This window comes from Brachionichthys hirsutus, chromosome 9 (assembly GCF_040956055.1).
Source record: "Brachionichthys hirsutus isolate HB-005 chromosome 9, CSIRO-AGI_Bhir_v1, whole genome shotgun sequence".
NCBI lineage: Eukaryota > Metazoa > Chordata > Actinopteri > Lophiiformes > Brachionichthyidae > Brachionichthys > Brachionichthys hirsutus.
The window spans coordinates 8,191,482-8,218,461 of NC_090905.1; the positions used below are offsets into that span (position 1 = coordinate 8,191,482).

Here is a 26,980-nt window from a genome sequence, read left to right on the forward strand (position 1 = left end):
TTAAGTTGTACATTCCCACCCTAATAAAACATAACAAAACAAAAAACATAATAAATGTTCAAATAAACCCAATTTCACCAACACATTTTCCACATTGTTCTTAGGATGTTCCTGTCTCTGTCATGCCAAGGATGATCACTATGGGATGTAATGACAAAGCAGCCATGAAAAGATGCTGAAAATGTCCATCAGTATCTGATCAGCAGCAGATATCATGGAATGGAATGGACTCGCTGCAGAACTGCACTGTGATAAAGCCTCTGCAGTGCCTTAACCCGGCATTCATAGCAAATATTCGTAAATAATGTGTTCACTTCAATGTAGTTATTCCAGATTCTTCCAGATGTCTTCTCGCCCAGTAGAATGTTTTCCAAGGCTTTGTCTTTTTATGGGAAAAATACTTTATTTGAAAATCCATTTTCTTTAGTTTGGAGGTGATAGAGATGAGAAAGTGTTCGTTTCTAACTCATTGGCATTTGCAGAAATTGAACGCGAGTGCTGGAGGATGTATTTTTCCTGGTGGAAGCTGCTCTACAGTCAAGGGACTACTGCACCTGTTTCCTTATGCAGACAGTTCTTTGAATAATAAGTCCAAGAACACGCAGTCCTCTCTCTCCAGTCATAAACAAGAAGCACCTCAAGATTCATCTCAACAAAACGTAAAGGTTCTTGGACTAGTTGCCAAGTAACAGTAAAAAATAAAGCCACCTCCTGACTTGATGGAAGGGGAGGGGGTGGGGAGAGAATGAATTAACAGCTTTAGTGTCATCTCTCAGTCTGGGAGAGGAACCAAAGTATCGACCACCTTAATCCGTTCATCCCTCTCTTCCTCATCCTCATCCTCTCTAACCTAACGTCTCTCTGTCTGCTGGCACGCCCTGATTTCTGTGTATATTAAGATTCAATTCATCTACTTTATGTTTGTTTTTCCTGCAATGTCGATGTGAGCTTGGACCTTTGTCTGAATAAAATAGAATATTATAAATGCAGGTTTTAGGGTTAGGGTTATTCTATGATAAAGTATACACAAGCATTATTAAAGCTTTGTATAGTATTAAAGCAACATTTGTTTCTCTAGAGAACTCCAGTCACTCCATATAATGAATAATTTACATTTACTAACTCGGTGTGTTCTGTAAAGTTCATCCCACATTTCATTGTTTTTGCTCTTTTTTGCAGTGACAACTGAATTATAGAAAATAAAATGTTGATGATGTATTTAAAATTGTAGCAAAGATGTGCCTTTGAAATTCAATAAGGAAATGATTGATCTATAGATACTAAACATTCTGTATGAGCAATTCTCATCAATATAATGACAGGCTGATTTCTGCCCCTGCACAGCTGCGGAGGCATCGTTGAACTGAACGAGACGCACCTGTTGCACATCTCACCTGATCAGCTGCTGCCTCTCTGGACAGTTCTCTGCCAGAACATCCTCTCTGTTTCCTCAGTGTTTTCAAGCTCTCCGTTCTATGTCCCTTAGTCCCGAGTACTATTTTTAATACCTGAGGAAACAGATCCAGTTGAAACCTGGGTAAATATTTACAACAATACATCTTCCGTGGTTTTTGGACCCTTTCAATAATGTCTCCCTTCTTATCTCCACAAAGGAGGTTCTGTTTTTTCTGACCTTTACCAAGACACTGTGGAATTAGTAGTGGGCAAACGGATTTATTGTATCTTCTAAAGCTCTGGATCTACATACAAAAGTTTACTGAACGTTGTGATTAACATAAACTACTAATGATATCAATGTGATGTTTGTTTTCATGGTTAAGGAATCTAAAATATAGATAAATGTAGGGCCGTTATTTTTGATGTAAATCACAATATAGAGAGACTGAGCGCTCTCTGAGTGCTTTTCCAGTTAATAAGTGTTTCCATTGATCTTAGGTGGGGAGAGACAGTCAAGACTGGCCTGGCTGAGGTAATGGCCACAGTCTACATTACAGATGGCTTAGGAAGCCATGGGTATCTGTTAATCTGACACTAGTTTTAGGGGGAGAATCAGGACTAATCCTATGACTAGCCTGATAAGTCACTCACAATGAGACCCCCACATGTGGATTGCACAAATAAACACAGACCCAAACACAAACAATCTATGAAAGACAGAATGTAACCAAGACAATGTTTTGGGGAAAATCTCCCATTAGGCAGTTCCAGAACATTCAACCATCTTAAATAAATAAAGTATTTATTGTACGGTATATTCATTTTTATAATATGCTAGAATATTATTTAGCAGGGGTCAAAGGCATTGTTGTCATTACATATTATCAAAATGTTTCCCAATTATGAAGCCGTGTCTGATGTTATGGCTCTGATTTTCGTTTTAGGCCTGCTTACGAGTTGCCTCCGTGTGTCTCTTCCACCATGCGTCAATGAATAGCTCCATTGTGTGTTTACGTGTGTGTAGAGAGTGAAGGAGACAGATCCTCCGAGGGGAGGGCGGCCCCTCTTGAGATGAGACGTGTAAACCTGCTGCTTGTAGAAGAGTTAGCTGGGATTAGGACATGTATCTGTGAGATAAGGCTGCCTTAGTGAGACCCTAGAGTCTTCCACCTCACACCATCTGTCCAACAGTTATGGCCTATCGTCAGCTCTGTCACTTCTCTCATTCATCTCTGCTTCTTCTTGTGGACTTTTCTTGTCATCTTATTTATTTTATTTTTTTAATCATCTATGCTTTTGGTTAAGTCTCGTCCAAGTATTTCACAATACCTAACACAAGACTCTAAGTGCCTCGGAGGGGATAAAGCGGGAGGATGTGAAACCAGGTTTATGGGGTGATGCAGGGGTTAACTTGTCACTGAGAGGGGTTTGGGATGATGGAGGGACATACTCAAGATTAAAATGTCAAAATTTGTGAAGGGATTGACATTTTGGGAATTGAGTGCTTACCTGCTTAACTTCCTGGTGTCTGTGTTGGTTGCCTGTAATGGCATCCAGGACACCCAGAAAGTGGACGAGATAAACTTTGTCACAGCTATTCCTTTATTCCATCCATTTTCTTGTAGACAATCGTCTCGTCTACAGCCGCATTTCCGCCTCGCGGGTCACGGAAGTTGCGGGAGCCTATCCCAGCTTGCTATGGGCGAGAGACGGGGTACACCCAGAATGCACTGCGAGGTCACACAGAGACACACAACCACTCACACACACACTCACACACAATGGACAATCTGGCCTAAATCTCCTTTATTTGTTATGTGTGGAGGAAAAATAAAACCAGTGTAAGCATAATACTGTGGTTTTATTGTGGGTTCTTTGCACTTTTTCTTTACTTTAATGATTCATTGACAAAAGGATTCTCCTAGTGGGATAAAGTTTGAGGGAATTTGAATTATAGGTTGCAAATAAATTGTTGTAATCATATTGTAAACCACCACAAAGTAGACATCAATAGAACAATCACTTAAATATCGTCGACAGCCTTTGTGATTCATAATCTCAGCGAGGATTCTTGAAGGGCTAATTAGTGAACAGTTTCCATCTCAGCGACCGCTAGACAAAAGTGTGCGTGGCTGCAGATGGAAGAGGCTGATGGCGTGTTTGGCATGAAGTATGAGGTAAGTTCCTCTGTGTCTCTCTCATTCTTTGTCCCTCACCCTCATGGGAGGCCCTGTTGGTTTAGCGGCTAAGCTTTCCCCGGAAACGCAAATGATGGCCAGATAGAGAGGTTAAAATAGAGAATGAGAGCAAGAAAAACTGAATCCAGAGAGAATAAACGTTAAAAAAGGTTGCCTTTTGATTGGGCACTGCCTACTAAATATATGTCATATTTATCAATATGTTTTTTTGCTCATTAGAGAACCCTTTTTTTGTCTTAGAAAACAAATATCTAAATCCTGTTTTGTGCTTTTTTTCCACGAGTCAGCATGCGTTATTGCCGTCAAGGCTTTGTTTACTTGCAAATCAGATTTGTGAAGATACTATTAACTCACTGATTCCTCAACGAGACACTATTAAGACACAAAGAGACTCCGGATTAACAAGTTTAGCTTTTAAGGAGCGTTGAGAAATGCCTGTTGTGCATTTCTCTGATCACTGGATTTAAACAGGTCTGAAAAAACATAATTAATTCACAGATTTAGAGGCTAACAGCAAGAGGCATGGCAATGTAGAGACACAGGAGGAGCTAATTTGTAAGATCAAAAACAAAGTCCTCAGTGGAAGCATCTGAATCTCTGCAACACAGATTTGTTTCCACATTAAGATGTAGCTGAAAACGTGCATTCAAGATGTCAGGGTATTTAGACTCCTCTATGATTTAACTTATTAGAGAAACACAGTGAGATCATGGTAGATATCTTCTCCTGTCTCTGTGAAGAGAAAAAGTATCTCCTGAATTCTGCATGTTGATTCTGACTGAAAAGGTCCAATCTCACCTGAAGCCAGTTAATCCATGAAAAAAAGTCCCAAAATGTTTAGTGAATAAACACTAATTAGTATTCAGTATTGTAATAGAATATTAGCAAGATCTCTGCAATATAATTAACAATCATGTCAATGGTTTTCAGTAAAGATGAAAAATAATGAAATAATAATAATGAAAAATAATCAATCTAATATTTAAGATGTTTTATGCCTGTAGGCTGTATTTGCTATAGGGCAGTGCAGTGTTTGTGAGTATCCACTGTGGGGCAGTAGAGAGTCTACAGTCCAAATCAACCATCAAAACTTTATTCTCACCAGCAAGTAAACTTTAATTTTTGATGGCAAACTAAATCTGAGCTGGATCTATGACTTGATAACTACAGAGGAGTGTTGCATGATGCTGCCTGTGTGTGTGTGTGTGTGTGTGTGTGTGTGTGTGTGTGTGTGTGCGTGTGTGTGTGTGTGTGTGAAGAGAGAGAGAGAGAGAGAGACAAAATTGGTTTAAAAGAATTTGAATTAAATGAGACAAATATGTACTTTTGAGCCGAGAGAGGGAGAGAGAGAGAGAGAGAGAGGTGGGCAGAGAAGGGGGGTTGGGGAGGAGGGGATTGTTGCAAACAGGGATTTGCAACAGAGGGGAAAGAAAGAAAGGGAGCAGTGGCACTCAGTGACAGAGTGCTACACACACTCATATGCACACAGAAACACAGACACAGACACACACACTCTCTCTCCAAACGTGTCAGTCATCCAGTCAGTTGATTATTTGTGTGTGTATGTGTGTGTGTGGTGGGGCGATGTCGAGATACCATCCTTCACCTCTATGACCGACGGTAAGATCATTTCATTCCCTTTATCTAACGCTCCTCTCAGGTCAGACCTTTAGCTCCCCTGCTTTCAGCGTGCTCTGTTCTCTTGTGCTTGTGTGACTGTCTGCTCATTTTGGTTCTGGTTCTGGTTCTGGTCTACAGCCATGTTGAGGCCTCCATGGAGCACTGCCATCGTTTCTTCTTTCTTTTACAATCCAATCCACAGGGGGCAAAACTAACGAGCTGTGCACGAGAGACAATCGTCACAGTTGCATTTTTAATGAGGTATTTATTTTAAAACTAATAACTGACATGTGAAGTTTTGCTGCAGTTGGGACTGAATAAGGGTGGAGCTTTTCATTTCCATTTTGAAGATAAACGTTTCTTAGTCAACTATGTATGAATGTTTTGACTGGATACGTGAATGTTCTCTGCTTTTTCAGCCTGTAAGCAATAATCTGGATTCTGGATTCAGATAACATATATTTCATAAAACATGTTTTTTTTTTTTACTTTAAATCTTTCAACATGTTGCTATTCATGTTTGAAAGTCTCGGGCTCTGGATTAAAGTCTGGACCGGTTGATAATTGGATTTGGTCTCTGAGATTTATTGTCACTTTTTATAAAATAAAATCGCAATTTTATTGTTGAACATGTTGGTTGAAACACGAATTATTACATGTTAAAACTCTTTAGCCATGATTGTTTAGGTGTCTAGTAGAATTCTGCTTCCTCCAAAATATAATGAAACCCTGGTGCACACTTGCATCTGCATACGGTACATGTCAGAGTCATCCAAAGCCCACCTTTGAGGCTTTGAGATATTTTATAATTGGTTAATTGAGTACATTATAGATTAGAAAATAAAGGAATTGATGATGAATTTATTGTTGATTGCTAAGCTGTCAAAAATCCACCTCTGCCATTTTTGGCCATCGAGAAAAAATATCATCCTTTAAATGTGTGCTTGAATTAATCAGAAAATTCCCTTAAATTGTCTTCATATAATGAGTTACTATAATAAATTTGTGTTATTACATAAATAATTAAAGTATTTTGGTGATTAATTTAGGAAGTCTCTGATTTAATTATGACTTCGCTGAAAGGTAAACGCACACAGCATGCCGGAGGAGTTTCCCACATATTGCTGACCAGCAATCTGGAAATTAAAAACTTAATGAGTTTGACAGAAGTTACAAATGTCTTTATGTTTAGAAGTTTAGAAGTCTAACTGTCATTGTATTGAGTTGTATTGAGGATAATGGAGAGGTAATTATACCTTAAAAGCTAATCAGATATTTCTTTTTTTCTGTCTCTCCATCTTTCCTTTAGGAGAAGAGGAACAAGGACGTGCAGGTTCTGAAAGCGTACCAAACAGTTGACTTCTTATTATCGCTTTTGTCTATGAACTGCCCCGAGGCAGATGAGCAGACGGTGCAACAATCCTGACACACGGAAGAAGCTATAACAGCAGCAGCAGACACGATGTCTTCTCCTTCCCTCCCCATCACCTCACTCCCCCCAAGCCCGCTGGCCATGGAGTACCTAAACGACTTTGACCTTCTCAAGTTTGAGGTGAAACCGGACACGCCTCCGCTCCCTCCTCCATGTTCATATCCTAAACCTGATATCCCCCATGACCCCTCCAGCTCTCCGTACGCCAGCCATCCGCCGCAGGACTCAAGTTTGAGCTCCAGCCCTTACAATTCCCTGCCACCCTCACCAACACTCAGCGATGCCCATCTGCCGCCTTCAGGTTCTTCCTCCCTCTCTTCCTCCTCATCCTCCATCTCCTTCCCGCTCTCCATCTCAAACAGCTTCACCTCCAGCATCAGCGCCGGCTCTCAGGGTAATGTGGAAGGCAGCCCAACCCACAGTGGGCCTCAGGGCCCTGCCCCGACCTCCCTGGAGGACTTAATCTGGCTGGCTGCACTGCAGCAACAGTTTGGGGGTGAGGTGACAGGGCCTGCCACCTTGCTGGGGGCTTTGGGAGGAGTGCCAGAACGAGGCGACCGAGACAGGGGGGCAAACAATGGCTTTCTGGGCTGTGAGGATGCTGTGGAGGCTTTACTGAACTCGGCTGCTGCAGCTGTCAGCTCGCAGGTAACAATCTAACATTTCCAGCTGGCTCTTTCCTCTTATGAAAGCGCTGGCTCTTACCTTCTCTGCCTGTTGCTTCTTTGTCATCGACAGTTTCCAGGTCTATCGCAGAGTTCGGGCAGCAACCTGGGAGACTCCGGCAGTGACAGTGGAGGTGACATATCAAAAGCTACAGACATGTGCCATCGCCCACTCGTTTTCCTCTCATCAGCTGCTCCCTCGCTGCCCAACGCTGGCCCCGCCTCTGCGCCCTACCCACAACCCCTCAGTCCCCAGGGCCGGCTTCATCACCACCCTCATCACCATCACCAACACCACCCACACCATCCCATGCACGGAGGCCATCACCACCATCACCACCCACAGATCGACCACCAGGTATGCAGGGCATCACTCAGCGTCAGTCCAGACGAGCTGAGGCTGATCATAATGCTCAGCTGAACATTCCCATTTCAAAAAGAACTTGGGGGGAGGTACTGGAATGGCTGAAACTTGTCTTGCTCTGATAACCCTCCAATTATGTATTTATAATAATCGTAAGTAAAACAACACATTTTGGAACACATTCACTTGACACATTTATTGATGTAAATAATAATTCAGTTCATTTAAACATTTATTACCACTGTTTATACTGCATTGTCATTCATTACCAGTACCAGCCTGTACTTTGGTTTTGCACATTAAATAAATACATTCATAATATTTACATCCATGTACAATTTATAATGCATATTAACAGTCGATGCTGTTGTTTTTGGTTGTGTGTACATTTATTTATCTCTGCTCTGGTTGATCTAGATGTCCGGTGGCTTTACAGAACACTGTGTGAGCTTATGATAATATCTGCTATTATTGCTGTGCGTAATCCTGATAACTGTCACCCGCCCTTAGTCAGATTACATGACAGATTATGGACATGCGGTCCTGAAATGTGCTCCAGGACAGACAAACAACCATGACACTTCCACTCCTATACTCTATTGGATTATTCCAGATTAACACTACATCCATTTCACCCTCCAAACATAAGTCACATTTCCAGGTTTTATGTCTTTGCTAATTAAAAATAAAGCAGCCAACGTATTTTCTCTGCATATTTTCTCCATCTGTCAAACAGTGCGGCGTGAACGAGCGCTTCTCTGATGAGCAGCTGGTGAGCTTGTCGGTGCGAGAGCTGAACCGACACCTGCGTGGGGTGAGCAAAGACGAGGTGGTGCGCTTGAAGCAGAAGCGCCGCACGCTCAAGAACCGCGGCTACGCGCAGTCCTGCCGCTATAAGCGCTTACAGCACCGCCACGCTCTGGAGTCAGAGAAGCATGTGCTGTCACAACAGGTACACAAACACACATGACAAAAGTGGTTCATTTACACACCAACCATTTATGAAGCTGAGTTTGATTTATCCATCAATAGCCACACACCTCCAACTGGCAACATGCAGATGTAGAGTTGTGTCACAGTATCCAAAAAGCATCCATGCAGTAACAACACATGGAAGCCTCGTATGGCCCCAAAATTCATCCTTAATCGAATTTTGGACTTGGATGAATGAATTCTGATCTCATGAAATTATAGTCACAGTTTGTGGCATGAATAATAATAAATTAAGATCTCCACACTGTGGCTTGGCGAAGCAATAATGCATGTAAATGCTCCTCTTCCCTCAGCTGGATCAGCTACAGTGTGAGTTGACGCGAGTCCTGAGGGAGAGAGATGCATATAAGGCTCGCTATGAGAAGCTCCTCAGCACAAACCACGGCATCACCAGTGGAGACGCCCCACCGACCCGCACTAGCAACCCACTTTCCCCACCCCCTGACTATTTCCTTTAAATTGAAATCAAAGGGAAAGAGGAAGACGATGAAGACAGCAAAATGAAGCAATCAATAAAGAGTAATCAGACTTGGTGGTGAACATAACAGTGTGTGTGTGTGTGTGTGTGTATGTGTGCATATGTTTGTGCATGAGGCTGTGAGTGTGTGCGTTTGTGAAAGAGATAGCGACCGACATGCAACTGTGATTAAAGGGGCATTCACGGGGTTAGATTCGGCTCTAGATGCTTCATGGATTTCATTTTAACGTCACTGTGAATAACAGTTGCACACAGAAAGGGAGGTTTTTTTTAATATATATTCTGCTTCTGATATCAGGATAACAGTGGTCGACAAGATGATCAAAATAGCTGGAACAAGCTTTAAATAAAAATTTTAAAATATAAGTTCCCACATTGCTGAGAATATTGCATATGCAAAGTTATATAGCTGCAGTGGACTCTCCAAATGAGTGGTTGAGGCTGAAACTGTAGGGTTTTTTTTATAAGCTGCTAAAGCTGCAGAGATGTGAGTAGTGCAGTGGTGCTGGATGTGGAGTGATCTCGGCTTGGATAAACTATCCATGGCATGCAGTTGTATTTACCAGCAAATATTTCACAGTTGCCTACCAAAGTGTTTAAGCTCATCAAGACTTGTTGTTCTTTGTAAGATGAATAATCATAGATTTAAGAATGTATGAGGATACCTTTCAGGGGAATCTTTGGGTAATCGTGTGAATTGTGTTTTTTGCTAGTCAAAATGGACACTTTCTGTTATAATCAGAAGTAGGAAAGACAAAAAAAAAGAAGTGTTTTTACACACAGAGAAATGTAGCTGATAGCGAGCGTCATAGCAGGTAAAAATAAATTAAATTAAAAAAAAGGATATGGCAAGATTGTTGTGTATCTGTGTAGCTCTCCAGACTAGATAAGCTATTTTTATGCCGATTGAACACCTCCATGAGAGGGATGATCACCAAATTTGTGCGACATGTAACACCACAGAGCTGGTCACTGTCGGCTCAGTCGCTGCGGGCTAAAATGATGCAACATAAAATCAACAGTGCAGGGATTAAAACAATGCAAAAACAAAAACCCTTTGTGTCCCATGGAATCATTGCCAGGGGTTCGTGCATTGGGGCTATTCCTTTTGTTTGGATATAGCTTTAAACAAACTTATTTTATTTATTCACATATTTATTCAGTATTTATTGTTTGTTTATGTACTGACTTTACTGGTTTTATTTCACTAGTGTGCATTTTTACCTCCCTACAGTTTATCGTTTTATCTGACTATGACTAGAATTAACATTATTTTTGAAAACGTGATGGCCATTTTGGTTTCCTGCTCCTGTTGTAGTGTGGTTTCATATGAAAATGAAATAAACAAAGTACTTCACCATCCCCGTCAATCTGTCATTTATCTCTGTGCACCTTTTTTCCATTTATCTGTCTGCGCATCTCAGACGTTCAATCTTTCACATGCCCTTTAACTCGCCTGTAGCCCCCATGGCTTGCTACATCCCTGTCTTTATCGCTGTCCCTCTATACCGAGGCACTGACCCTGGCTGTGCACTGTTTAGGATGACCTCATCTTCAGCTCTACCTCCCTCTCTGTCTCTTTCTCTCTCTCTCTCTCTCTGGCCTGTATAATAGGAGCAGGATTAGAGCTATAATAGCGTCCAGGCTGTTCACTGCCGGACTCTATTGTGGCTTTGTGTGGGAGGGACGCACCACCTCTCATGCACTCACATTTTCACAAAAAAAACATGTCCAAATATACTCCTTGAATGAGGGACTACAAATGACTTGATAAAAGAGAGGGAGAGATGAAGACAATTGTTATCATAACACAGAAACGCCTGTTTTTAGCTGTAATTATTACACTGACAACAAAAATGATGATGATAATATGAGTAGTAATAGAAATCATGTTAATGATGATGATGATGATCAGTCCTCATCATGCTGAAATGAATCTAGTGCTGCAGGGGTCTTCTTTTTATGGTGGCGCTGCAATTCCACCACTTTGGCTGGTGTCATTGGGAACAGGATAATTAGTTTGAGTAGGAGTCAAGATAATCTATTCCGATGTAGCCATGTTTCCATTAGACGTAATAAAGAAGCACAGCTGGCTGGATGTGGAGTGGCCTGGGCTTGGATAAACTATTCATGCATGGCAACAATTAAGTTGTATTTACCAGCAAATATTTCACAGTTGCCTATACCAAAGTGTTGCAGCTCACCAAGACTTGTTTTTGTCTGTGAGATTTAAGAATATACCAGGATACGGTAATTGTGTGAAATATGGGATACCTTTATAATAAAGATTCTAATTCTACTTGTGAAATGCAGAAAATTGACTCTTTCAGTTCTAATCAGTAACAGAAATCACCCACGCGGTTCATGAATGATAACTAATCATTTTGTTGAGATGTCTCTTAAACAAAACGCGCTCCAGCAAAGCCAATTTATGAGAGGACTGGTCTTGTGCTGCCCTCCAGTGGTAAGTCTACCTATCGCCATCTTCCAAAGTTTAAGCCTCGTGACTCGTGGGCATCTCCACGCTGATGCTGCCTGCCTGTCTGCATCATCTGCTGCTGGGCTGCGTGGGGTGGGGAGGAAGCTTCAGGTCTCACAGCCATTCATTTGGAATGACGGTGCTGCACAACTGGACCGCAGCCCCCCCAACCTGAGAGAGAGAGGGAGAGAGAGAGAGAGAGAGAGAGAGAGAGAGAGACTGCTCTTTGTAGTCGCCGTGATCCGCGTGACAGGTGAGAGATCATACTTGATGTTACTCGAGCGTGGGGTTTATGATGTAAGTGGGGGGAAGACGCTTCTGGAGTCCTCATTCCCAGTTGGTTGACTTCAGCTTGCAGATGCAGACAGATGTGCCCGAAGACAGGCTCAACAACGAGGAGACCGAGACCAAGGTAGGACGAGAAGACCCGAACAACGGCGTCCAGGGCAAATGAATGAATGACTTTTTTTTTTCTTTTTACTATCCTGATGCTGACATCACAATTTTGTGTGAATTGACTTAAGGCTTCAAATATTTACAGCATGTGACCTGTGAAAGTGAAGCTGAAGGATTGGAGCGTTTAAGAGTATACTAGCCTTAAATAATGACACTTTTTTTTCCTCTGGCTTCCAGTGTGACAGCATGACTTTGTCCAGCGCTGCGACTGTCCGCAGAGGAAGCACCCCACTGCCACTGAAGCACCAGCTCAGACGGGAGGAAGCGGTCCGCGATGACAGCGACTGGACGTCAGGGGCAGTCGGACGCTCTGCTTCACCAATCAGCTTCAGCCCGGCGCCGGAGGACACGCTGGCTGTGGCTGGGGAGGGAAGGCACGATGGGCCTTTAAGAATTGCTCTACTTGGGCAGAACGGCGTGGGGAAGTCCTCTCTGGCCATTGCGCTGGCTGGAGACATGGACAGGACTGCGTCTGTGGACTCTGAAGGTACCAACCAGCGTGTTTGACTAATGAAGAGCAGCATAATGGAGGGGAGAGGCAGAGTGTGTGTGCAACGGGTGAATGAATCACAGCGGCCATCTGCCATCTGAGACCTGACTAATGCTCTCCCTGTCCTCAGGGGAAGGTTATATGCGCGCCGTCATTGTAGATGATGAGGAGAGCACCATCGTTATCTATGACAACTGGAGACAGGTGAGCCGAACAGCCCTTCTCTGCGCCCTCATTAGAGCACTGAGAGCTCCTCGCAGCTCTATAGTGTGCTCATTGTGCTTCAGCGTGCTCGCATCTTGAATCGTGAGAAAGAAGCAGAATAATTTCACTCCTTTAATAGGACACTCAAAATGTATGTTGTCAGTGAAAGGTATTCGTCCTTGATTTAATTACGCCACAATTGTATTTTGTTTGTTTACGCTCTGTGTCTTCAAAGGCTGACAATAGCCTGGTTTTGTAAAATGAATATGAGAAAGTCAAATTTAATAATAAATACACCTTGGGTATAAAGCATATACCACGTGTGTCATAAGAAACAGGATTGAAGGGCGACCCAGATAAAACACCAAAAAGTTAAACAAGAGGGGTAGATAAACACATGATGAGTGTGTGGAGAATATTTCTGCTGTGCCCATATTGTGTACCAGGAACATATTGCTTTGTTTGTTGTACTTGACAGCAGTATAACAAGAACCGATGCCAAACTCAGACAGAAAAGAGAGGACAATGAATCTGCAGCATCTGCTTTAGCTGAGAGAAGCTCATTATTACACGTTTTCTTCTTTCCCCTTGAGGCATCTGTGTGTGGATGTGTGCTAGAACAAGAGCGATAGAGCTGCCCACAGGGCAGATGTGCCTACCGCATTAATTCTGGATGGATGTGTGGAAACTAAAACACGCACACTTTTGACACATTTGTGTTTTTTTTCCCCCAAGTAACGTGTTCCTCCTGTAACTAGAATTTGAGGCGAATTACTGTCGGTGTTATTTATGGTTGTGATTCCACTAGATGGATCACCCAATGCCCTGCACATCAGGCAAATCAGAAAGACACACAATCGGCCTCTGCAATCTTGACTTCTCACTTAGATGAGAGTCACAGAACTGTAACATGCGGCGTGTCGAACTCTGTGTCCCTCAGGACCTGTCGGCTTTGCTGTGTGAAGTGTGTGTCCTCGTGTTTTCGGTGACTGACAGGCGAAGTTTCCATCGCACCGCTCAGCTCCGGCTCCTCCTGAGGGAGACTCAGCCCCAGACTCCCATCATCCTCGCCGGTAACAAAAGCGACCTCGTTCGCACACGTGAGGTCACCTCTCAAGGTAGGACGCGGCTGCAGTTTCAACGCTTCCATTTTGCGGTTTTCTCATTTCGGCTTTGTTTTCCACTGTTGGTGTTTTCAGCTCTTTGTCTCTGTCATCTAAACACAGACGTATGGAAATGTGGAAAGCTAAACGTGAAATTGGCTTCATTGTATTAAGAAAGCCACAATATCTCATATCTGAGCTTTTACTAACTACTGCCGGTAATAAATTGGTCTCAAACCTGAAACAATGTTCTAAAATATGATTAATAATACTCAACTTTTCTTTTTATCTGTGTCAGGGAGGTTTTCTATGGTTATGTTCTCGTCTGAAAGTGCATCTGATCATATTGGTCCCCAAACACTACTACTTAGATACTGAGTGTCAATAACTGAGAACCTGCACACACATGTAATAATGAGCATAGAATACTATGAATATAAGAACATTGGATCTTTATATTCTTACTGTTTATGGAATATCTGAGAAATTAATCAAAACTTAAATTAAACCCAGAAAATAAAACCATCCAAAATGTAACTTTGCTGTGAGATTTTTTTTAGTTATGCCCTAAAAACTTAATTGGAGACAAATCCCACTCGCAGAATCAGCACAAGTTCAAATTGTAACAATGGAAATTACAAAAGAGCCTGAATAAATCAAGACTCCACCTCAGAACACGATGAAAACATTGTTAACAGGTCATGAGTTATGCTCCGGAAAGGAAACACAAGGGATGGAGGAAACTCATTCCTCTACTGTATTCCCCCCCTCACTTCCACTACTGATGATCCCCATCACAGGATGAAGTTTATAATGACGAGCTCCTTCCTGCAAGTGAGTTTCACTGTATTACAAAGACAACCTAAAGTCCACCTAACATTAACCTCTGCTGCAGAAGTCATCAGTCCCCTAGATACTCCTTAATGTTCGGTCATTATTTCTGGCTGCCTTTCTTCATCGTGTCCCTTCTCCTCTACCTCTCTTCCATCAGAGGCCATTTCCAGCGCTGCCCTCTACAACTGCCAATACCTGGAGATATCTGCCTCTCTGGATCACCGCACCCCAGAGCTGCTGGAGTGCGCTGTACGGCTAGCCAGGGGCCAGTCCCCCTGGCCCCCAGGGACTAGTGCAGAGGACATGAGCGGCGGAAGTCAACGTGAGAGCATCACCTCCCGTGCCAAACGTTTCCTTTCCAGCTTGGTGCCCCGCTACCCGCGGGAACGTGACGCGGGCAAGTTCATGAGGCAGAAGTCCCGCTCCTGCCATGACCTGGGGGCCCTGTGATGTGGCACTGAAGGACACTTAACGGCCAGGCTAGACGTGATCATAGTACACCAAGAGAGGGTGAATGGCCAGCAAAAAGATCACTAACAGAGTAGGAGTGAAGGAGCCAGAGTAACGGAAGGACAATGTTGGTGACGATCATCGAGTGCAACCCGAGGAAGAAAGCAGGGAGAATGAAATCCGTAGGATGATGTAGAAATGTCGTACGCAACAAGAACCGAAGTAGTGAAGTATATAAAATACTGTGTAAATCAATCATAGTCACATATAACTGCCACCCTTATAGCTTAGAGAGATAAATAAATAAAACATTGAGGTCTTGAGAAAATCAATGTTTTTTATTGGACTGCTTGACACATTCTGTTCACTACCGCAAAGAGGAAGCGTCTAATCGCACACAACAACTGTTCAAGGCTGGGACGAAGTCATGGCACACACATTCAGAGCTCATTAGCGGGTTAGACTATGCTGATGATTCACGCTGTTTATTTAGTGCTGGCTATTTGTGGCATCCATGGGGACAGTAGGCAGTAAAATCTACCAGCATGGATAGAAGAGAATTAAATAGATAAAACTGGACTTAGAGCCCAACATGGGTAAAGAGAATGGGAAGCCAGAATATTGTAAATAGAGTGACTGTTGCCATGTTACGGTTGTCAAGGAGACCTGAATCCCTGAGACATACACATTATTTCCATTTCAGCTCTGTGACCAGACCTTTATCTGTAAGCCGCATGTGGATGTTGAGTTGGGAAGCTGGGAGTCCCAGCTTGATAAATTTTACTTTTAAATATAAACTTCAAATCTAAATTCAAATGCAAAGGATTTGTATCAGGCATCGGCCTCTCTGCACTCATCTGTATCACTCACTACTCTCAGCACTTCCATCCTCCCACTGCCTCCCACACATGAACAAAGACTGAGCACATCATGGGTCATTATACCCATCAATTGTTATCAAAGGGAGAGCTGCACTGTAAAAGAAGAATCAAAATGTGGTGCCATGATATTCTGACTCACTCACTTGGCTGCAAACTGCTGGAACAGAATGAAAGGTAAAGATTTTGGATTGGCAACAATGGGACTCAGGCTCCCCCTGCTGCCTGTGCCAAAGACCCACATCGGAGCAGAAGAATTAATGCGGCTGAAATCACAAGAACAGTGCTCGGGAAATTCTGAATCCCAATTGACAAGTTGCTACCACTTCTAAGAAGGAAACGAACCGGTCCCCGAATCGAGAAGAGAAAGACTGAAATCAGTCTCCTGCAGGAATCCTTCGAGACGTCATGCTTGAAATTTAGGAGACACAATTTGCATGCAAGCCATCTGCAGCCAGACTAGTGTTGTAACGGATTTAACTTTGCTAAACAGAGATGTAATCGGTTACTGAATTCCTTCTGTAGTTTTTCTTTAAGGCTAGGAATGACATTTCAGCTACAGAATAGCAGCAGAAACATCCACATGCAAGGCCTTACAGCACCTATTAATACAGTTAACGATTAACAGAATCAATCACCGATCCAAATTTCAATGAATCTCGCAAAACAGTCATTCGTACCAAATCTTCTATTACAGACTCAACACTCCTAATCTCATTGCATATCCACTATGCAACGAAAATAAAGGCTCTCTATTCTATGAACAGAAATACAGGAAAAGCAACAACCATGCAATGCTAATGGGAGAATGAGTCAGATTTATTCTTCAGGTAACTTTGTGTGTGCAAGCAGCTCCATATTCCACTGAAACTAATAATAAAAGCTAGTTGGGTCACGTTTTATTCACAAGTAGGATTTCGCTGTTTCAATAGAAATATTTGTATGCATTTTTCCTTTATCAATAGCTGAAGCCATAAAGTATCAATGATCCCGTTTCATTAGTGCAGCTGCAAATCCTCATAACTCTACCAAAACGTGAATGACTCTACAAAGACAAATGGGTCAAAAAATCATCTTAACTCAGTTTATTAGTTTTCAGATTTGGTGCTCAGACAGACATTTTGCTCCGATCAGTCAAGACATGAAAATTTACCAGGATGGAAATTATCAGGACTGACCTGGAGAGGGAATGAAAAATAAAGAAATGTGCTAATGTAAATAGGATTTTTAGTTACCTGTGTGTTTTACCTGCTACGTATCAACAGGTCTCTGATGAGGGTCTATTATCAAACAAATACAGAAGCTAATGGGGTTTTTTTTTTTTTAATGGAATGAAGGAAGTGTGTGTGGGAGAAAGTAAATTGTTAATGCGGTTTCAGGGCAAACAAGGACATTTTGCAGGTAGTGGAGCCCAAAAAAGAAAACTATGCTCAAAAGACGTCTTTAGCCAGTTCACAGGCTGCAGGCCTGCAACTTCTTGTCAGCCAGCTTAAGAGACACCCAGGTGTTGAGCATGGAGGCCCTCAGTCTGCTCCACACCAGGTGATTGGTCAGCCCAAAGATCTGCGCAGCGAACTGAGCGGTAGCCTCAGGAGAGAGGATAGTGGAGCATCCAAGACCTGCGGGGGGAATAAAAAGGAAGTCTCAGTTACTATGAACAATAAAGTCCCACGTCATGCAGGAAGTGCTGCGCCTACCACTCGGCAAACGGAGCGATGACCAGACATCTTGCGCTCCCCAGTCTGGAGTGAGCGGTGGGCAGCTGATGACGGGATATGCCGTGTTCCCAGACAACACGGGGCCGAGGCCGTTGCTTCTGCCGGCCACCGCCACAAAAACAGTCGGGACGCCATCACCTGAGGGAAACCATAAAAAGTCACGTCTTCATAAAAAAAATCCTCACTTTGACAACGATTCATCTCAATTTGAAAAGATGAATCCACACCTTCATATTCCGCTTTGATGCGGAGAGTCTCATCTGGCCCTTTGTGAGCCGAGGTGACTCTCAGGATGCAGGGGATCCCGTAAGAGACGCACGCCTTCTTGATTTTCTCACAGTGAGCCAGGTCAGAGATGGAGCCCATCAAAACCACCACCCTGCCCGTGGCCTGAGGTTCCAACAGCAGCTAGAGACAAACACGACTTTCCCATCAGGGATCGGCCACCCCAGATCAAACAGCAGCAGAACAAAGCGCAGACGACTAGTTCATAATTAACTGCAGCTGAAAAGCAAACAAAAGCTGAGCCGGTAAAGAGCAGATTGAAAGAAAAAAGAAAACCGATCCGTGTACCTTGACCTTTTCAGAGACCCACTCAAAATTCCTCTTGACCATCTGCATGGCTTCGGGGGTGACTTCCTTCAGGTCTCGGTACACCTAACGATTAAAGATAAGATTACTACTTTTCCTTTCTTAAAAACAGGCAGAATAAATGAGACCAGGGTCCTTCCTGACCTGCTTGTCTTTCTGCTGGCTCCGATCACCGGCTGGCCACAGCCTCCATGAATCGTTGTCGATCACATCAGCGAGGACAATCTCTCGAGTCTTCACATCGACACCAAACTCGATCTAGAAGCAAAGAAGAGAAATTGCCAGCCAGTCGCACGAAGCAGAGAGGTCACGCCAGAATACCAGTTTAACCAGCAGAGGGCAGTGCCACACAGATACCTTCATATCAACTAGTGTGCAGTTCTGAGTAGCCCAGGCCCGCTCCAGAATCTCAAAGATGGCCACAGTGCTGCGATTCATGACGTCCACCTCGCACCGACCGATGGCGAGGCCGGCCAGGGTGAATTTAGCCTGCAGCAACTGCTCCTCTGACCACTGGGGATCGTTGTTGGCGTCGTCCTGCATCAGGAATCAGGATTGTTTTCACGTCACGTTAGAACACGAGTTACAGCACGCGAGAGCGAAAGGCTTTCGGAGGCTCCAGACTCACTTTGAAGAACATCTCCATCTTCAGGGGGGCGAAGCGGTAGCCCTCCTTGACTCCCGGATTCCTCTTGAGGAACGAGCCGGTCGCCACCCTGCGACAAACCCACTCGATGGGAATCATCTCGCACTGGGCTGCAACGAAGGCCGTGTCAGAGTGCTGCTTGACGAAGGCCGTCTTCACACCTGGTGGGACAGAGCGACATCCGTTAGACGTCAGACTTCATGGCTTCATAGCAAAAACCTTTTGATCGAGGCAACGGATAAAACGCACGTCTGGTGAGGGGGGTGTAGTTGGGCACAATCGGGTCCATGACATGAAGTTAACTTGAAAGTCACAAGACAGTCACGAACGCAGCTCGGCTGACAGGCTGCACTCGTGGGGGGCGTGCAGGACGCAGTTACTCAATTAAAGCGGACGGAAATATCAAGCTTTAAACCCAATTACAGACACGCACGCGCGCGCGCGCACACACACACACACCACGCCCATGATGCAACGTTCCTGCATGAATTGATCGGAACAGATCAGAGGAGTTCAGCAAAGTACCATGCACTGTAGAGTAGGCTCTCAATAATTAACACTATGAGGGACAATAATCAATGAATGCAGAATACGCGTAAACTACAATTACGCGTAATCTACAATTACGCGTAAACTACAATTACGCGTAAACTGCAGCGCTTCCGGGTCAGCCACAGTAAACCGAGCGTTTTCTGTGGAGCAACGAGTAACGCACCAGATTCCTGCAGCAGCTGGAACACGCAGCTCGTGGTTCTGTTGGCGATGGCAGCCTTCCCCTCCATCTGGTCCTTCCTCGCAGCGTTCCCGGCTGTGATCTGGTCTTTGGACTGGACCAGAACCAGCCCGGGCTGATCCGCGATTTCAAAAATCTGCTTGGTCTTGCCCTCGTTCAGCTTCTGGCCCGTCTTCAGCTCTGAAACACACACGCACGTTATTCAAACGAGGAAAAAGAAAAACTTCCCAAACCGCAGCGGCGCATTTTAAAGTGCGCGTTTGTCTTCCTCCGCGTACCTGCGATGGACGCCATGGCGGTGGAGTCCTGTAGCGACGCGTGAGCCTGGAAAACCAAATAAAAGTCAGCTGGAGTGAAGCTCAACTTTGTGAAAGAGCGCACGGAGTGAAGGGGCGAGCGCGTCCTCGTGCGCTCCTCTAAAAGACAATCCGCTCATGCACAAAACCAATCACAGGAGCGCACACGTCACCACGTGATGGGGAGGAAGCTTCAACCCCAAAAACAATCTGCGGGACGTTTTCCAGACTTTGCTCGCCAGATTGTGACACGAATGCTAATTTACAAATTCTCCACCAAGAGGGGGGGGCAAGTCTTTTAGTCCTAATCGATTAACTTCACCCCGATTAGCTGCCCCCCCCCCCCGCGTGGAGCACCACGTGTCGACAGACTTCGCGTCGGGCTTGTTGTTGAACTCCCACGCTGACATGTCGCTTAGTTTCTGCGCTTTGACGATCTCCGGAACAATGTCCGCGGAGTTTCTACTCAATTAAAAGAGGCTCGTTTCGGTTCACGCGCGTTCTCGTTCGGATCGCCTTCAGGCCCGCACGCGCGGATTGCTCCAGAAGACGCCCAGGAGGAGGGAGGACCGGGAGGACCGGGACCGGGACCGACGCGGATGGAGTTCGAGGAGTCCGGCATCGGGGAGGAGTGCGGCGTGTTCGGCTGCGTGGCCGCCGGGGAATGGCCCACGCAGCTGGAGGTGGCCCAGATCCTGACTCTGGGACTAGTGGCGCTACAGCACAGGTAAAGCGCCAGACAGGTATGTGCGCGTGGGTCTATCGGTGGATCTCCACGGATGAACGTCAGTCCGGTAGGACGACATTTTACAGCCGCGTTTGGAGACCGCAGAAGAAACCCGATTCATTTTTTTTGTGGGTCCAAAAGTCGAGCTAAACCCGCTGTGTTTAACCCCCCCAGGGTCATCCGATGGCTGAAGGAAAACGACCCCCCCCCCCCCGCTATCAGTCACATGGCGTTTTTGCGTGGGTTTGGTCTAACGTGGAGCGGGTTTACGCGTGACTCAACGCAACGCTGCGGGGTTGTAACGCAACAGTTCCTCCAGGCCGCTTCGGTTGTGTAAGGGTTTGTGTAAACTGTTATTTGTTACCTCTCTTTCTGGGGATCGATCACTGGAGGCCATTGATCGAACGGAATTGATCTTTATTGTTTGGACTGGGTCCTGCGCTTCTTTGCGCAGGGACTTGTCTTTAGCAGCAAAGGTCAAACCAGTAAAGAAGCGTTTCACTGGAGTCTGGATTTCAGCGTCTGAGAAGGGAAGAAGATAAAAAAAAAAAGACTATTCTGATTAGAATAAACTCATTACCTGAAAATAATAGTACTTCAGATCCTCCTTGTCTTCATTCTGATGTCTCTGCTCGTGGCCACAGTCGTGACCTTATCCCTTATTTGATTATATGCCACACAGGGAGTCATGGGACCGAGGCAGCAATTAGAATTCATGTGACGCGTTGACTGGCTGCAGATGGAGTCCGGTTCAAACCTTGATTCGCAGCTTTCCTCTTCTTTCCTCTGTTTGCACGGTCGACGCCGTCTTTCTCAGAAGAGTCTGCAAACGACAGACATTCCAACGTTAGAACAAAGACAACATCTCAATCAATATTTCAAATAACGTTGAACCATCAGATGGTGTGACCTCTTGAAAATAAAGCTTTTTTTTTTTTTTTTTAGAGCTGTTCAAATTTATAAACCCCACGGGATGTGATGTTTAATTCCGGACTTCCGTTAGTGTCACTGAATGGAAAAGGATTTCATAAACGATGCTTTAATTTAAAGCACCACGTGCACTTTCTACTGATCGAGCGCCTTGAGGCGTGAATGCGTAATGAGGTTTGGGCTCACTCATTGAACTGTGCTGTTTATCCACGTGGAGCTCCGGAGCTGCGTCCGGCGGCTTCAGTTCTTCGTTGTTCGGTGGAACGTCGGGGCACACGGACGAGACGGAACCGTAACTTGTAGCCCTTTCCTCCGGCGCTCCTGTCCTCGGAACGTCTCCATTCGTCTCGCGGTCCTCTCGCATCTCAAGTCTGCCTGAATCTACTTGGGGATCTGCAGCACGTTGTGAGCTCCCGCTTGTGCGGTTCATGATGCCGTCCACCTCGTCGTAAAACCTCATGAGGCGTCGTGGGTCCGCGTCGTCGGCCTTCCCTCTGTGGAGCGAGCGGTAAAGGTACTTGAGGTTTTTGTACTTGGTGTGGCACTGTTTCCAGTCCCGCTCGATGCCTTGCTGCATCAATGTGTCCGAGATCTGGACAAAGATGTCCCTCTTCCTGGTCGAGCTCTCCAGTTGTTTGCAGATGCGGTCATCGGACCAGACTTGGACCAGAGCGCGCACTTCCTGGTCGCTCCAGTTCCGACCCGTGTCCGACACCGTGACCACGTTGAACTGCTCGCCGTTGGATGGGTCTTTGAGCGCTAGATGGGTATCTGTCGTGAAAGAAAGAAGAATTAATCAGAAAGATGATATCTTTATATAATTAAAAGAAGTGCGCTGGTGAGGCGTACCCGGCGCTCTCCATTTCACTTCCATGTCTCCGTCCATATCGTAGTCGTCACTGTTGTCGTCTGGAAATGGATCACACTTTCAGCCTTGAATACGACGCCCCAAAATGCAACTCGCACTGAACACATACCGTCATCGATTTCAATAACCGCTTCACTTCCCGAGGCCGTCGTCTGCGCCGGCGCTTTTAGCCTCCCTGCTCCCATTTCTCCCTCGTGGGCCTCCGTGCTCCCGTTGTCCAGCGCCTGGTCCGTCAGGATGGCCTCCACCTCGTCAAAGAACTTCATGTACTTTCCTGGACCTCCTGTGCTGCCGCCTCCGGCGGTGTGAGCGCTTTTGGCGGTCTTGTAGTCGTACTTCAAGTTCTTGTACTTTGTCCGACACTGTTTCCAGTTGCGGACCACCCCGAAGCTTCTTTGCATCTGGCGGGCCATTTCTTGGAAGATGCATTTGTTGCGCAGCGTGCACTTCAAGCGCTCTCTAATGCGCCGGTCGGCCCAGACGCTCAGCAGCGCTCGCACCTCCTCGTCTGTCCAGTGGCGGCCCCCCTCTTCAGCCACACTCGGAGTGTAAGGAAGAGGCCGGTGGATCCGGCTCCCGATTCCTGTGCACAAATGCATCGTTATCTTTGATTACAAATCAAATGGATCTGCTGTCCCGTTGCAATCTGACTCCAGACCAGGTTCAAATGTTACATATAATGTATACAGAATGCTACAGAAATGTTTGATCGACGTGTCTTTCGCATTGTTTGGGTCGAGCCCCCTATATTTACCTTCCTGCATTTGGATAGTGACTGAGGAAGGGTAGACTCCCCTCTGACTGTCCGCCTCTTCCTCCCAGCCCTCCTCTCCTGGCCCGTAGCTCGCTGAGGCGCCTCCTGCTGCTGCGTCATGCTCCCTGCTCTGGAGTCCCAGGCTCCTGCACTTGGCCTGACACTCCCACCAGCTTCGCAGCACGCTGAGCCTCCTCAGACGCTCTGAGATCAAATCAAACGTCGCTCTGCTCTCGGCTACGTGCTGAGCGCCCACCTCGTCCCACACGGCCACCAGAGCCAGCGCCTCTGCCTCCCCCCACTGCCTCTCAGCCGGGCCCTTTTCCTCGCCCACCTCCTTTTCACCTCCTCTTTGTCTCTCTGCTCCTCTCTCCATGTTTAAGCTGACCTGGAAACGCTTTCTTGTCCCCAGCCTGTCTGTCTCTGCCGCCCGGTTCCCTAGGCAACCGGGCGGTTAAGCCTGAAAGCAACGCCTCCATGCAGCAAAGCGGCCTCGCCACTGGCTTAAGCCGTGTGCTGAGGAGGCGGGACTAACTGTAATCTGAGAAGCAGCTTGGTAAATGGGCTGAAGCGGCGGCTTCGCCGCCGAACCGACCGTTTGCTTTGCTGCTTCTGCAGAAACAAACCAGTCGGTTTCGCCCCGAGGCTCATATCAAGCTTCAGGAATCGAGCAAGTCCCTTCATGCGAAGCCTCCAGGAGAGACGCCGACAGTGCTCGCTATGAAATGCACCTCCCTCACAGCATGTTCGTTCTGCTCTCAATTCTATGTGCTTGTTTGCACTCAGGGGGCAGGAAAGTGCCGGTGTTGTCACATGCAACGGAGCTTCTCCACCCACCTACACAATCCACAAGGTGACTTGAATCATAAATCTATTTATACTTTCTCAGAAATCATTTGAGCCGTGTTTCATTAAAAGTGCAATTTAAATGTAAACCGCCATCCTTAAAGGCGCACGCAGGTCGATTCTCATTATAATAATATCTGCATGTTGCTCTTTACTTGTTTTGTCTTGTTTCACAGACTCATTGATTCCTGTCGCCATTTTTCTTTTGTAATTTAGGGAATGGGATTAGTAAGTGCTGCTTTCCCGTCCGAAGCTATGCAGAAGCTGCGCTTCGCTAATCTCGGTATTTGCCACACTCGCTATTCGACCACCGGAAACTCGGAGCTGCAGAACTGCCAGCCGTTTGTCGTCGACACCCTGCATGGGAAGATTGCCGTGGCGCACAACGGAGAGCTGGTTAACGCCGACGCGCTGCGGAAAAAGGTGAGGAGCGTGCATGATCCGACGCATGTCGTGCGTTGTTTTGATGCGGTTCTCTCATTGTTTGAGGTTATGCATCCACTCGTTTATGCCGTGCAGGTGATGCGCCATGGTGTCGGCCTCTCCACCAGCTCAGACAGCGAGCTCATCACCCAGCTTCTGGCGCTGACGCCACCGCTGGAGGAACTGGACACGCCGAACTGGGTTGCCAGGTCACTTGATGAGCTAAATGCTAATCCCCCCCCCCCCTCCACAGCACTATTAAAGTCTGTTTTTTTTTATTGTAGAATAAAAAATCTGATGACCGAGACCCCCACATCGTACTCCCTGTTGGTGATGTTCAAAGATGTTATCTACGCGGTGCGCGACCCTTATGGAAATCGCCCCCTCTGCATCGGACGGCTTGTTCCCATCTCTAAATTACACAATTCAGGTATTTTCAACACATTTGTCCATAATGCTAAACTAACTCCTGATGAGGATAACATTATCTGCCGTCAATGGCTTGCGTCATTCTTGATCCCTGTGTTCAGGTGCTGGAGAAGAGGACACCGAGGGGTGGGTGGTGTCATCGGAGTCCTGCAGCTTCCAGTCCATCGGCGCCAAGTCCGTTTTTTTTAATTTCTTTTTTTTTTTTAACCAACGACGTGAAGGAAGTGTTTGGGGGTAGTGACACATTTCATGTCCTTTCTGCTCCCAGGTATTACAGAGAGGTCTTACCAGGAGAGATAGTCCAAATATCCAGACTTGGAGTCAAGTCTCTGAGTGTCGTTCCTCGCCCCGAGGGAGACCTTCCCGCCTTCTGCATATTTGAATACGTTTACTTTGCCAGACCAGACTCGATCTTTGAAGGTTAGAATATTCACAGTGGATTGTCGGTTTGATTCTTATAGCAGACGATACGATACATTCCAGTGAAAGCTTGTGGCGTGTTCAGTATTGCACACGACTTCCCTGCAGGGCAGATGGTGTATACCGTCAGGCAGCGCTGTGGACAGCAGTTGGCCATTGAGGCCCCAACGGACGCTGATGTGGTCAGCACTGTGCCGGAATCTGCAACTCCTGCCGCACTGGGCTACGCTCAGCAGGTTTGTGTACTGTTAAATGTGAAAAGTGTTGATGTCTACTCGCCTTCTGATGGGCCTCTGTCTCCTCCTCGCAGTCTGGGTTGCCATATATTGAGGTTCTGTGCAAGAACCGCTACGTTGGGAGAACATTCATTCAACCAAATACCCGCCTGAGGCAGCTGGGAGTAGCCAAGAAGTTCGGAGCTTTGACAGACAATTTTGCTGGGAAACGAGTGGTGCTCGTCGACGACTCCATCGTCAGAGGAAACACCATCTCCCCTATAATAAAACTGCTGAAGGAAGCCGGAGCAACTGAGGTGTGTTGGCTGAGGAGCTTGCATTAATGCATGTGGCTGTTCAGATGTTTGAATCATGGCCCATCTGGGTTTGTGAAATTTAAGGACTGTAAAGCAGCGGGGGGAAAAACTTCATGTGACATTAGAATATTTTCTGGACAGGTCCACATCAGGGTTGCCTCACCACCGATCAGGTACCCTTGCTACATGGGCATCAATATTCCAACCAAGGAGGAGCTAATTGCCAACAAGCCAGAGTTTCAGGACATTGCTGAATACATTGGTAAGTGTTGGCACGACGACCTCAGCTCAGTATTCGGCGCGTCGTCCTCAGTGCATGTCACTGAACTGTAAACCCGTCATCTAGGCGCAGACAGTGTTCAGTATCTGACGGTGGAAGGCCTCATATCGGCTGTCCAGGAGGGAATTGCCTCCCAACAAGACAAGAGGATCGGCTCCAATAACTCCAACAGTCGAGTTGGCCACTGCACCGCCTGCCTGACTGGGAAATACCCAGTCGAGCTCGAGTGGTAACTGGTGCATCAACCACTCGGATGCAACGGCACTGTGGGATTTGCTTTCGACTTCACTGACCATTTGCTTGGGGATGAAGTTTACGTAGACTGACACAGATGTTCTAAATACAACCGTAGCATGGGATCTATATAGAGGGGGGGGGTCAGTCCTCAGGTCCCTTACGTTGTGTTGGTAATGTTGCCAGTTTACTCCGTCTTGATGTCACTGAGAGATCACAGATGCACGACTCACCTTGTCTGTGCTCATCACTTTTTCCACACTTTAAGATAAGAGCATTATATCTGCCCTGACCAAATGCGCCAGTGACCAAAGGGTTAAATGGCCTTATTCTTTCCCCGTCAAGATTATCGTTCTTTCTTTACTTAAAATGAGTTCTGTTCTATGTTGTTTTCTTAACACTGTCTGAATATACTGAAGGCATAAACAATAAACCAGAATAACTACAGTGCAAATGCTTGACGTTTTTAACAATGATACGCTTTATTATAATAATGAACGGGTATTTAAAT

General features: G+C 45.7%; 4 protein-coding genes across 4 annotated transcripts; 3 read left to right on the forward strand and 1 right to left on the reverse strand.

The window, feature by feature from the left end:
- Nucleotides 1–6,678: 6,678 nt before the first annotated feature.
- On the forward strand, nt 6,679–9,128 carry nrl (neural retina leucine zipper). Its single transcript, XM_068743900.1, has 4 exons — nt 6,679–7,296; nt 7,387–7,671; nt 8,414–8,629; nt 8,964–9,128. Exons 1-4 carry the CDS (start codon nt 6,679–6,681, stop codon nt 9,126–9,128), a joined length of 1,284 nt encoding a protein of 427 aa, XP_068600001.1.
- Nucleotides 9,129–11,985: 2,857 nt separating this feature from the next.
- Nucleotides 11,986–15,164, forward strand: LOC137899813 (GTP-binding protein REM 2-like). Its single transcript, XM_068743853.1, has 5 exons — nt 11,986–12,039; nt 12,261–12,570; nt 12,704–12,777; nt 13,718–13,895; nt 14,872–15,164. The coding sequence occupies exons 1-5, from the start codon at nt 11,986–11,988 to the stop codon at nt 15,162–15,164; spliced, it is 909 nt and encodes a 302-aa protein (XP_068599954.1).
- Nucleotides 15,165–17,091: 1,927 nt separating this feature from the next.
- paics (phosphoribosylaminoimidazole carboxylase, phosphoribosylaminoimidazole succinocarboxamide synthetase) lies at nt 17,092–20,099 on the reverse strand. The gene is made up of 9 exons (XM_068743200.1): nt 20,009–20,099; nt 19,713–19,910; nt 18,980–19,158; nt 18,709–18,888; nt 18,496–18,609; nt 18,334–18,417; nt 17,988–18,168; nt 17,740–17,898; nt 17,092–17,661 (listed from the first exon to the last, which is right to left on the reverse strand). The coding sequence occupies exons 1-9, from the start codon at nt 20,022–20,024 to the stop codon at nt 17,495–17,497; spliced, it is 1,278 nt and encodes a 425-aa protein (XP_068599301.1). The 5' UTR covers nt 20,025–20,099; the 3' UTR covers nt 17,092–17,494.
- A 410-nt stretch (nt 20,100–20,509) lies between these two features.
- ppat (phosphoribosyl pyrophosphate amidotransferase) lies at nt 20,510–26,923 on the forward strand. Its single transcript, XM_068743198.1, has 11 exons — nt 20,510–20,753; nt 24,092–24,158; nt 24,368–24,574; nt 24,671–24,783; nt 24,859–25,004; nt 25,105–25,177; nt 25,272–25,423; nt 25,532–25,659; nt 25,734–25,955; nt 26,097–26,217; nt 26,302–26,923. Exons 1-11 carry the CDS (start codon nt 20,626–20,628, stop codon nt 26,466–26,468), a joined length of 1,524 nt encoding a protein of 507 aa, XP_068599299.1. The 5' UTR covers nt 20,510–20,625; the 3' UTR covers nt 26,469–26,923.
- Nucleotides 26,924–26,980: the final 57 nt, after the last annotated feature.